Source organism: Cygnus olor, chromosome 1 (genome assembly GCF_009769625.2).
Source record: "Cygnus olor isolate bCygOlo1 chromosome 1, bCygOlo1.pri.v2, whole genome shotgun sequence".
In the NCBI taxonomy this organism is placed as follows: Eukaryota; Metazoa; Chordata; class Aves; order Anseriformes; family Anatidae; genus Cygnus; species Cygnus olor.
This window is the reverse complement of record NC_049169.1, coordinates 137,942,079-137,954,725: the sequence shown is the minus strand read 5'-3', so window position 1 is coordinate 137,954,725 and position 12,647 is coordinate 137,942,079. Positions and strand designations below refer to the sequence as shown.

Sequence of the window (12,647 nt, the reverse complement as noted above, 5' to 3'; positions counted from 1 at the left end):
GACTCACCTGTCAAGCGCAGACACCTTTGTGAACATGCTGGACTTCAAGGAATGACTTTTTTTTTTCCAAAAGCTAAAGTTAATCTGCAGAAGAGCATTCTTCTGCTTGAATTTGTATAACATTATTGGAATGAGAAAAAACACAAAGCCTCCTCAAATACAGCTCTTAAAATATCCATTGTCTCAAGCAACGTAGCTACAGAAGTCCTGCTATCCACACAGTATAATTTCATTAATTTTCAATTAAATTTAAATTAAAATTAAATTTGAGGTACACTAAACAAAAATCTATTAGGGAAAAATATTTAAAATAACATATAATGAACAGGAAAGTTGGATTTGTCCCCAAACATACTATCACATCAACAAACTTACAGAATAGCTTTCACAGCACCCAGCATTTGTGTGCATTTCACAGAAGATCAGAGACACTAGCACAACATAACTGGAAATAAAGTACAATTAATATCTTTGTGCTATACAGCCAACAATCCTAGCAACAGGATCTTTTAAGAAGATTATTAAAAGTTGTTCAGCAAGCTACCTGGATCAGTGGCAGATATTATTGCTCCAAAGAGGAGGCAGTCCGTATAATAGAATTTACCAGAGAGCTGTCCCACCAACTTCATTAGTTTCACAACCCCATACATGAGATTCCTGAGGAGAGAGGATTAAACAGTCCAAGTAAAACGAGCTGGCACATTTCAGACACTCAAAGCAAAACCACAAGCAACAGTATTTCAGGTGGGCTTTGTTATTCTAGAGCTCCATGAGACATTGCTGCAGTTTAACACTGAACTCTAAAAATTCAGTTCTCTCTTTCCCAAGAACTGGGCAAAGAGTGAGATATGATCCAACATTTAACAGTTAAAATCAGCAAACAGCATAAGATTTGCTCATACAACTAGCACAAACTCCCCAGGCTGCTTCCTTTTTCCACTGCAGGGAACATTTCTGTGCTCAGAATTCCCCTCAGTGTTGGTTCTGCCACAGTACACAAAGACACAGAAAAAGCTCTGAACTAAGAATAGCTTTTAACATATTTCTCTTTAGTGAAATTGAGAGACACGAACCAAAGTCGCATATGCAACTCTGTATTTCCCTCTACGCAATTTCTGTATTTCAGAATAGCCAAGAACACAGCAATACTAGCTGCATAAGTGATCGTATGCAAGTAAACTGATGTGATTATCTTTAACCAAATGTCTGTGTACATATACATATAAAATTACACATACGCATATATCAAGGGGTGAAGGGGGGGAGAGATACTGCATGCACAATGGAAGGAACATCTCTAGAAGTCCGAGAGCTAAAATTCTATTACAAGTAGTGGCTACAATTCAGGATAAAGTTAATTCTAATAGGAGTCTAACAAGCTTTCACTTTGTACTGTAACATGACATTAAAAACAGAATGCTGCTCTCTAGTACTCTTGTCAAGTGATTCAATATTGTTGACAATTGAACTTGACAATATTGTTTGAAGGGTCAGCATTGTTTAGAAGTTAGATCTCAGCAGTTTCTTTTAATTCTGTCTGGAATATTCACAAATATAATCAAACAAATCACAAAATTAAGACAATCTAGATAGCTCAATGTGTACTTTTCAACTTTAGCTTTAGTAAAAATAGCAACAGATAGTACAGATTTCACTTACCCAATGATAAAACAAGAGACTGCTGTTCCTAAGAAGGCATAGGCCAAAATTGACCCCAAATTCCTGAAAAAGTGTCTCTGCATAAGAAAAAAGGTTTACATACTCATTTAAAGAAGTTATATCACTTGTTCAAAAACATACAGTGCATTATTATGCTTGCCTTTATTGGTGCTTTCTAGAGAAATCAATCGATTACTGCAACGTAAATTCTGTCCAACTGCAATAAATTGAATATATCAAATCTGAACCAAGTATCGAATCTTACATGGAGCTCACTGACAGGAAGCTTTCCAAAAATATTTTTATAACAAATATCTAGATATAATATATAGATAGATATAAGAGTTAACTGCAAAAATAAAAACAAGCACCACTTGAAGATGTCATAACCCAGACCTTCTGTCATCCAGAATCTGGAACACTCCCACTGGGATTCAGGTTTGGGTCCCCTTCTCAGGGTAATTTACTGCATTTTGGACATTAGAGAAGGACCAACATGATTCATAGTGGGACATCTTCTACTTTAAATGTAACTGATATTAACTTCTGGTAATATTCAAAAGAAAACAAATCATCAATTTAATACGTTTATAGTTTTTTTTGTTTGTTTTGTTTGCTTTGTTAAAAAAATTCCCTTAAAACAGTATGAGCTAACCATCTATGAAGGAAATCAGATTTTTCTTATTGTCACACAAATGGTCCCGAACAAATCCTGATCCTGAACAGATCAGCAGTCTCTCATTAAGAAAAGGCTATTTTCCTCAGGAAATGATTACACTTACTTTCTTCAGGCTATAACCAGCATGAAAGATAATAGGAGGCAACAGAATGTTGAAAAAAACTTCTGGGTCAAATGTTACCTAAAAAAAATAAAAAGTGCGAAACTAGTTAGAAACAAACACAAATTTTTAGGTCTTTTTCCTCTTTCATTTTTTGACAACAAATATTTCTAGGTGTTGAAATAACAAACTTTTGGCCAAGTTGACCTTCCAAAATATTGGCCAGCTCTATACAGATGCAGCAGCAAAAAGCTGCAGCTTTTCATACTGAAGAGCATCTAGGAAAAGAAACATTGCATTCATCAGTAACTACAGTCTTACAATCCCAAATACAGTCCCCTTTTTGAAATAATAAAAAAAAGTCTAATAGAAAGGATACTGCAGAAAGTATCTCTTATTGTAATACATGACAGTCATGTATTTGTACTTTTTGTTGTTGCGTTCCCCCCCCCCCCCCCTTGCCAGTCAATTCATATACAAGTCCGGTTTTCAGGAATTGGGATAACTCATCACTTCCAAATATTTCAGTGGATACTGAAGATATCCATGACAGGCTGCACTAGACTAAGGAACAAACTCAAACATTTAGAATGAAAACAAGACCCTCACACATGAGGCTATCTAGGCCCTCTTCACCTCGTATCTAAACACAGGCTAGAATACAAGCACAAGTGTGCACTCCCAGCATGGGATTCATTTCAGTTGTCTCTAGAAGACAGGTACATATGAACAGTCACCTACATTCTCTTCATAGTCACAGAAAAGCATTTTCAGGTTATGGTCCTAAAGTGGCAATCCTATACCTCAAAGTCTAGCTTTGCTACACACAAAGGGTGTTTAATTTCTGCTATTGAATAGAAGCAGTGAAACAGCAGATGCAAGCAACAGTTGATAAATGAATTTCATTTCCAATACCAGATTGTCTTGTTTGGTAGATTACAGGGATGTAAGCAGCAACTATTTCCTGAAAATAAACAGATTCGAAAACCCAAGGACAAAACAAAGAAACAATCACTATTCGTTTTCTCCCATATATTGTAGTATAGAAGGCAGCATCAGAGATGATAACGAAAGCTTTTTTTGCTCAGCTAGCTTTCATGAATTGTACAAATGTTAACAGTGTACATTAAGCCTCCAGCAGCAATCAAGGGCTTTGGGGAAGAACTACACACTGGCAGCAGAACACAGCTTTGCCAGCAGCGCTAGAGCACAGAAGGTGCTTTTGAATTCAGCACTGAAGTGTTGTTACCACCAGATACGCAGACATTTGAAACTACCTAACATCCAAATGGCAGGGGAAGGAGGGAGCTGCAGAAAAAACACAGCCAAGCAGCACACATTCACAAGAAATGGTCTAGCCTCACCTTTCGCAACATGTCATTTTGCTCCACGTTGTGGATCTTCCCAGGGCTTATCTCCCCTTTGAGCGTATATTCGAAGAATTTCCCACTGACGTTGACCAGCAGGGTCGTAAACGGCCTGTCCTCCTGCGAACAGCTGAATGGTTTATCGTGGCCGCTGGTAGAGGGAGTCCCGTACCTTAGGATCACCCCAACGATGAGTCCTGGAAGAAGAGAGTTAAAAATCCATGAGGCTGATCTGCCACTCCTCTACCTCCTTGCTGAGTTTTGAATATCAGCTAAGGTATAATGCAGGAACCTCACAAGCATTGCACACTTATAGCAGTGAATTGCTACTACCAGTTTCCTGCAAAGGAAGAGATGCCCCAAGCACATTGAAACTACTGATGAGTTTGTAAAATCTGGTTTCCGCCCACAGTGACAAAAGTACTCACTTTCATGTCTCTTCTTCCTCACCCTCATTCACACCTCTAATGTGTAAATGCTGACTTGTGCTAGAGGCCAAGCACTGGGACACAACAAATGGATTTCACCTTCATAAGGGCAGAAATGAGTAGATACACCACTGCTGACGAATTACTGCTGAAAACATGAGACCATAACTTAACTGAAACCATTCGCTCTAAAATATTGGAACACAGCTGCAGCAATGATGCAGCTTTTTTTTTTTGCCTGGCAACTCTAAGCCAGCTAACAATGGCAGATGCAGAATCTCCTGCATACTTGTAAATTCCGCAGCTAAAATTCATACTATATGCACAAAAGTCAGCTGCATGTCTTTCACAAAATAAAAATAAAGCAAGGGGCACCTAAGCAATCACAGGAGACATGATGAGATTCATAAATCTAAGCGTCACTCAGCCTAAATAAAATCCTACCAGAAAACTTTATCAACAAGAGATGCATCGGCATGAGGAAAAAATAGCAAAGGTAACCTAATAGAAGGACAATGCCAGGAATCTTGGAAGTATAACATTTTAACTGAGCACCATTCCTTTTTAAAGGTACTGTGGAATGAATGAGACTCCACAGAAAGATGGATAAGAATAGTCAGAGTGGCTTTGGTCTGCTAAGTACACAAATTGATGCCCTCTTGAAGTCTCCCCACCACCTTACAACAATCTGTGATTTAATCCTTGTTGCAGACAGCTGCAAGGTGATGATGGATATTTATCAATAAGAAATGATCCTTTTGTCGACAGGTCAGTAGTTAATGCTGGCTTTGCTGTCTGTGACCAATCTGCATCCATAGATTTTTCCCCCCAGATGGTAAATAAAGTTGACAGGTGTTAGCCAGAGCATAAATGAGGTGTAACAAGAAAAAAAATACACAGCACCAAAAAAAAATCTTTATGGCATGGACTAAAGAGTAATCAAATTGTAATAAAACAATTAAAAAAAAAAAAAGAACCCTCCAACCAAACTAAGCCTCCTCATTGTCCTCAGGTTCAGAGTGGAAAAATAGTTTTAATGTAAAAAAAAGGTATAACACAATAGCTGTGACACTCAAGTGGCTAGCTACCCACTTGTCCCCCTTCTCTGCCATCAATACACCATAATGACAGCATGATCATTAAAACCTAACTGGAGTATTAGCATATATTTCATTTAGAAAAGAGATTTGTATACTCAAAGAGAACACACGGGATGAAGACTTTGGCAAGACAAGACTACTTTCTGAAATTTCAACTGCTGACAACTGAAATACAGAGTTATGTTCTGCATGCTTCCTCATGACCTCAGAGTATTTTTCAGCTACACATCGTGGATGCAACGAAAACACAGCTATGCACAAAGTGACAGGCTACAACCAGTCAACCTCAAGCCATTTGCACTGCCAGTAATGGCTACAGACGCTTTCTACAAACCCAACTAGTCAAACTGCCACAACTTTCTGCTGTTCTCACTCTCGTCATCCCTAGACAGAGACAACCTGAGAGGTCACACAATACCCCCAGAAGGTTTTCAGTCTTAAAAATTGATTTAACCGGGATCAGCCAAAACCCTGTAGTAAATCAGAGGCAAGAATAAAAACTCTACAGATTAGCTTGCACACATAGCAGTGGCACAAAACCAGATCTCTACTACTACTACTAGGCTGACATAATAGCTTCTTAGGCTCAGAGAGCATCATTTAGTGAATTCATTTCAAAAGCAAATAGGGAAACCTTTGTTGCTATTGTATTAGGAGGATGCACTAGGGGGAGCAGGATGTGATTGTATTACACAACTGGATATAAGCCACTCATACATTTTCCCCCTGTAATAAAATACATCAGTTATTTTAAATCTGGTTTTGAAGATACGACAATTACATCTGCAATGCATACTTACTGTTTGAAGTTAAACATACTTTAACCCTCACTGTCCCATGGCCCAGCTACCACAGCTACTGGGAAATATCCTGCTTTCATACGCTTTCTACTGACAAAACACCAAGCTGGATGACCTTCACATTGAGCACCACGCAGTTTAAGAGCCTCTGATTCCTGCTGTCAGGCTGTCTTGCAGCTCTACCCACAGCAACCTTGGGAAAACCACCAGCAGCAGGACACAGCCAAGACAAAGGTCTGCAGCTACTGCTTTTCCTTGGGATGGCCAACATTGAGGAGGTCGTCAGAAGCAGTGGCAGCTGGTCAAGGAAAGGTGCTGTGAAGTGGTTACAGCTGCATGGGGCTCAGTCCTGAAAGGAAATAGGTATGAAAACACAAGGGGCCAACAGGCCACTCAAATCCCACAGCCAGCTTCATCAGGTGTGTGGGGGGGAACTAAGCAGATCAGAAGATCAACCACTCAAAAGAGTGGAACAGTTCCCTAATCTTACAAAGCTACAGGCATTGTGTTATATTGTTCATAAGTGACAGGTTTTGAGCGTTAAAGTGAAATACTCTAGGCTGGGCACATTTGACAGAAGCAATCTGCAGAAAGGCTGAGTCATTAATACTTTTCTAAAAAAACTTCAAAGTTTTTATGTGGATGAAAAAGTGTAAGTGGAAAAGCGTATGGAAGCATTCATGTTTCCAATGAACATCAACTCTTCTACACACTAAAAAGTTCCTGGACCTGTTAGCTCACTTCCACATCTTATTTATTTATTTAACCCAATAAAGCAACATTAAGAAAGCTTATACACCTACTCATCCCCCAAAAGGTCCCAAACAACAGCGACCTACGCACCTTTCAGGCAGACCGAACTGCCTAATTTACAGCTTCACAAACGATGCCTTTCTAAGCTGCCCGTCATCACGTGTTATAGAAAGAGCAAGTTCATCCTTTATGAACTCTCTCTAGATACTTGACTTCAACCATTTCCAGAGCAACAGAGTCACAGCTGCAGAAAAAGGCCATCAAAGAAAAACACTTGGAGCCGCTTGATGGACAAGCTTAGTGGGATACTCTAGACTTACTTTAGCAGCAATTTGTAGGATGCTAATACAAGCGCAAATTTGGTGTAGCATTACTGCTCACTTGGAGGCAAGAAGAGGGACGGAGGCTAGGAATAACGCACTCCCCATGCTACTTTCATCCTGCACAGGTTCACTGATGAAGAGTTTATAGAGAACTTGGATCAATGGAGCAAATATTTGTCTGAACACTTGAACACTTTAGCTCTTTAAAAAGAAACCTCAAGGGCCACTAAACCAGCTCTGCCTTTTACTGCAAGACTGTCACAAGAGAGAGCTAGAAGTGAAGTATAAACACTGCAAAACTTTAGAAGAGCCTTACTTTCAAAATTTGTGGTAATGGTTGTAGATTTACATCACTGCTCATAAGGACTCAGGAAAGATAAATTCAAAAATTAATACTTAATGTCTTGCCTACGCATGACTTGCGCTCTCACTTGTAGCAGAGAAAGCATTCCTGCCACTGCGCTGCCTGTACAATGCCAATCATGCAGCTGGTACACAAAGAGCATCTTATTGCAAATAAAGCATTAAAAAGCTAGGACTATTTTTTTCCTTTTTAAAAAAAAAGAAAGCTGTAGTGATGATAAAAACTTCAGAGGTAGTTAACACCAATCCAACAAAACACCACTTTGTGTGGCATATTTAGTTTTGCTTTTGTTTGAGCACAGAAGTCACTGCTGTGAGACTGAGCTCAGACACACACAACCACTAACTAATGCCTGTCCCAGGTCAGGGCTGAGCGTTGCGTCGTTTTCCAGCCAAGTCCTCTTCTAGAAGAATTAGCCCTGAGATTTCAGGGAGCTTCAGCAGTCAGCAGCCTTCAGAACTGGCGGATCCACATTCCAAGACACACAGCTCAGTCAATGAATTCAGACTGGGAACCTGAACTTGATCAGTGGGTGAACTCAAACCTGTAGATAGATACCTTTTCTTCTGTCCACTCCTAGCAGAGGACTGGGTACAGACCACTGAAGCACCATCCCTGTGGAGCACAACTTGTACTAACTGCATTTCAGGAGGAAGGAGACTCAGTGGAGGCCTTACTGCTGTTTACAGCTACCTACTGGGAAGACAGAGAATAAAAGATTTCTCTGAAAAGTACGTGGTGATTAGGTCTAAAAGCAACAAATGTATTGCAACACACGCACGAAATCTAAGAAAAAGCCACCACACAGCAAAGTGGATAAGCACCAGGATAGGCTGCATAATCTCCATCCTTGCATACAGTCAAAACTCACATGAGCATGGCCCTGAGCAGTGCAGCCTGCAGGGGCCTGCTTTGAGCAGAGGGCTGGATGAGACCACCTCCAGAGGTCCTTCCACCTGGGTTAATTCGGCGATTCAGACTCTTTCCTGCAAAGATTTGGACCCCCAGACAGGTACTTTATATAGCAAAGGTTTCTTTAAAAGCAACTTTGCTGTTTCCTTGGCCAGCCTTGGGGATTTCTGTGGCTTTGAAGCTTTGTTTAAATGAGAGACAGCACTGCTGATGCGCAGCCAGAGAGGCACAGAGCATTTTCTGGGTACTTGTGGGACCCTGGCTTCCCAGTGGTCCAAGGTGATGCCAAGTGAAATACTTACGTGTTTTTTCAAAAGCAAGTATGTAAAAAAGGATTTCACAACATTCGAGTGCGTAGATTTTTCCTCCGTACACCCAAAATGAACTTTTTACCAGCTTGTGGACCAAGAAACAAAAGATAAAAAACAGCAAGAAGGTTGAGAGAAAGCCCTGCTCAAGTATTTTCAAGGCAGAAGACTATTAATAATAATAATACTACACAGTATTTATCACACAGCTTATTTTACCATAGGGTGTTTGTGTGCATCGAGATACCACAGTTTTAAAAAAAACAGGAAGTGTTTTTTCTAATACAGGGTCAGCCTCTGAACTTGACAACCCACACCTTCACCTTTCAGTGATTTATCATCAGGAAGTTTCAACACTTCTTACAAAGAAAAGAATTCAAGTATTGTTTCTGTTCCAGAACTGAGCCAGCAGTGCTGCACCTAAAATAATCAGATCAAATGTTACGTCCCACCTGCAGACCAGCTAGCAACACACTCTTTGTACCGTGTGCTTGCTACTCGTTGTGCTTTCCACGTTGTGCTTTCCACTGCAGTACAGAGGGACACTGCTGTACAACCCCTCGAAGAAGGTGCAAGCCAGACACTGCTGAGCTTCAGCCCTCTGTTAGTGTCTTGCACTCAGCACCACCTACCATTAATTACTTTCTTAAGGGTGCAATGCTTCCAGCCCAGGATTCATCAGCTTGTCACATCTCTGCAAAAGATGAGACTTGTTTTGAAAATAATCCTCGTCTTTGGCAGTTTAGGTTCAGCAGCATAACTACAGGATGAGCCCTCACCACATTTCAGTGAAAGAGTATTTTTTCCAACAGGCAACGGAGGCATGCGGTGCCAGGTCTTTCTTGAAGTCTGAAGGAAACTTTGGGGATATCCAGAATCTGAAGTGTTGAATAACAGATTCAAGGTCATGCTTTGTCACTGCCTTAGGACTATTTTAGATAAGGGCATTAAAAGACTGCAAACAAGGTGTGGATTAATGTCACTCTGCACTAATTCTTCCTTGTAGGCACAGCGAGTGGTATGCTATCAAGGGCATTTTTGTAGGAAGTATTTTATTCACTTAAAAAAAAAAAAAAAATCAGTAAACCAACCTAGGCATAGCTCTGTATTTAAACAAACAGATTACTCAAAAAGGTTAGAGATGCTGCACAGCACCCAAATATCAAATTAACTTGTTGACTTGATGCTGCCAGACACACACACCCCATACACACTGCTGCCTTCTCTAAAACCTTGGTTTCCAGAAAGGCCACAGGAGCATCTGATGGCCAAAAACCCCTTCTGACTAACTGTTAAGTCTGATGGCTCTGCTTTTGTCTGAGGAGATTTAATTCTTTTTCAGGTCATGTCATATTAGTGCGATCTACATACTCACGTGAAGTGACACGGTCAAAAGAGTACGAACTACAGAAGGCGACAGATGTACTTTATTCTTTAATGACAACAGGGTTAAAGAACAGGTTTAAGAGAGGAAAAAGGCATCTAAAAATATAACTATCAAAAGGCAGAGGACTGCTTTGGCGGTCAGTGATTTGAAAAACTACTGTTTCACAGACCTGCACATTTACACAGGGCAGCGATAACCCCAGAAACATTAGTGCGTTCCTATTAATTGGGAGGGATGAGTAGGCACTATTAGCAAGGTGGTGACCACAAACGCGACCACAAGTGTATAGCAAATTGATGACCAGCAAGAAAAGTTGTTCCTTGTATTCCCCCACCCTCTTGTCCCTGGAATCTAACATTCAGAAAAGAGTTGAACAAAATCCACATATTCAACAGCTTTCCTGGAAGAAATTGCTGTCCTGTGGTAAGGGCATGTGGCCCCTGATCCAAGCATGGGACCGTGAGTCAAGGCTCCTGACAGCTCCCAGCTTCAGCAGTGACTCAGTGGAACAGCTTGGGCAAGCCAGAGAAGACAATTTCAAGAAACACCCTCACACAGAAGATACTGCAGTTATAAAAGGCAACTTCTAAGTGTTTGTCAGAGATTATAGGTAAGAGTCTGCAAGTAAACTGTCTGTGTGCCTTCAGGTTCAATTATAGCACAATTATCATTTCAGGCAATGTTCTTAAAGCATTTGCTGTCAAGCATTTTATACATATTTTAAAAGATTCTTTGTATTTCCAGAAATAAGCATTCCTTCCTAGCAATAAAGCCCAAAGCAGTGAAAACCATACACATAACTAAAGCCATACACGTTCCTGGAGGCATGAGCAGCAATGGGCAACCACGAGAACACTGACTCCAACCGCAGGGCAGTTCTTTCCTTCTTTCCTTCCCCATGCAGCAGTGGCTTCGCAACCCAGCACGAGCTGCGACTGGTGCCATCCCCTGCTGCAGGGGCAGGGCTGAAGCATCTCTTCAGAGACCTCTAAACCAGACAAGGGAAAACCCAAACACAGATTTATTTATTTTTATACATTTATTTATTTATTATTTTCTCCCCAGGCACATTTATGACCACTCTAGCAGGCACCTTGAGAAAAATAAAGAGGGGGAGCAGCTCTATGTTATATAGCAGAAAACTTTCTATTCAATCATGTTTTGTTACTACTTTTCTCTCCATTTGTGTATATATACACACACGAAACATTTGGTATACCTCAAACGGGAGGCCGCGAGCTCCTCAGAGGCCAAAAAAGAATAATGTCAGGCTGTTTGGTACAAGAAACCTTTACACTAATATCACCACCTGGCTGAGGCACTAGCAAGAAAAGCAGCTTTCCTATATATGAGAAAAAAGCCCAGACAATAATTACTCCCCTCACCCCAATGCATATGCCATAAAGCTTAGCAGAAGGAGTTATTAATCTGTCATTGTAGCAGTCTGGCTTCAATCTCAAACCCAACAGAAACTCATTAAGCAGCAGCAGCAATCTCTTTTTGAGATCCCTGTTTGACACAGGGAGAGGGTGGAAAGGGAAGAGGCAGGAAATATATCCATCTCTGCATGGCTTTGGTTTCAAAGACTCCACAACAGCTACAAGGAGAGCTGTGAACTACAGATAAGCCTGTTTTCTTGCTAAAAACAACAAACTATATCCCAGCCACCAGCCTTTGGTCATCTGAAAAATATTTGCAAGTTTACAGAAGTGTACAGAAGCCTTCATCCTGAAAAACATTTCTGGGATCTTCTGATTTGGACAGTGGCCCAAGCAAAGCCTTAAGAACAGACTGAAGACATTTGAGCAAGGTGAACAGGCTAAAACCTGCATCAAAAAGGTGTTCAAAGGTTTTAAGGAGTACTTCCCAATACTCCCTGCAATGTCTTTTTGCTCCAAGCCACATCCATTTACTAACAAGACAGCCTCCTACCTGCAGGACGGAAAGTTTAAAAGTTGACTGAATTTTCAAGGAAATCCTTTCTGCTGAGGCAACTGGTGCTTGTACGTGAGACAGGTCACGGCTTCCAGGGAAATGCAGTGATCCAGATGCCAGAGAAGGTGGGAAGATGACAACCCCATGGCTTCCTGTGGTCACTATGTGTGATCACTGAAGTCCTGTTACTGCAACACACACCCACAGCCTTAACAGGAGACCTATTCCATCTTTCCATGCCTGTACCATTCCCCAGGAGCCATTCCCAGCCTCTTACCTTGCTCCCTCCAAAACCAGTACGTGCTTTACCTTCCTCTAACCAAGCTCACCCCACAGTTCCCACTCTGCCTCCTCACTCTGCTCCCACTGCAGACTGATGCCTCCCTGCCTGCTCCTGACAGATCTCAAACGCTGTTCTCACCTGACATTTTTGCCATCCCTTCCATCTTTTTAACACCACTGGTGTCAGCACAGTGCCCGAGCAGCATCTGCTGTGTCTCATCTGCATCCCACCTCAACTCTAACCCCAGCA

At 41.0% G+C, this 12,647-nt stretch overlaps 1 protein-coding gene across 6 annotated transcripts in view; it reads right to left on the bottom strand.

Annotated features, from left to right (window-relative positions):
- Nucleotides 1–12,647, bottom strand: part of SLC9A7 (solute carrier family 9 member A7) — a 66,867-nt gene that overhangs the window by 33,587 nt on the left and 20,633 nt on the right. For 4 of the 6 annotated variants that reach the window (XM_040535168.1, XM_040535176.1, XM_040535203.1 and 1 more), the window contains exons 2-5: nt 3,803–4,002; nt 2,442–2,519; nt 1,660–1,736; nt 545–657 (exon numbers count right to left, since the gene is read on the bottom strand). In XM_040535168.1, the coding sequence (XP_040391102.1) occupies nt 545–657; nt 1,660–1,736; nt 2,442–2,519; nt 3,803–4,002 (468 nt within the window). Of the gene's footprint in view, nt 1–544; nt 658–1,659; nt 1,737–2,441; nt 2,520–3,802; nt 4,003–4,233; nt 4,351–4,677; nt 4,721–12,647 lie in introns of those variants that run through there. The other 2 variants (XM_040535185.1, XM_040535193.1) reach the window with 2 other exon arrangements.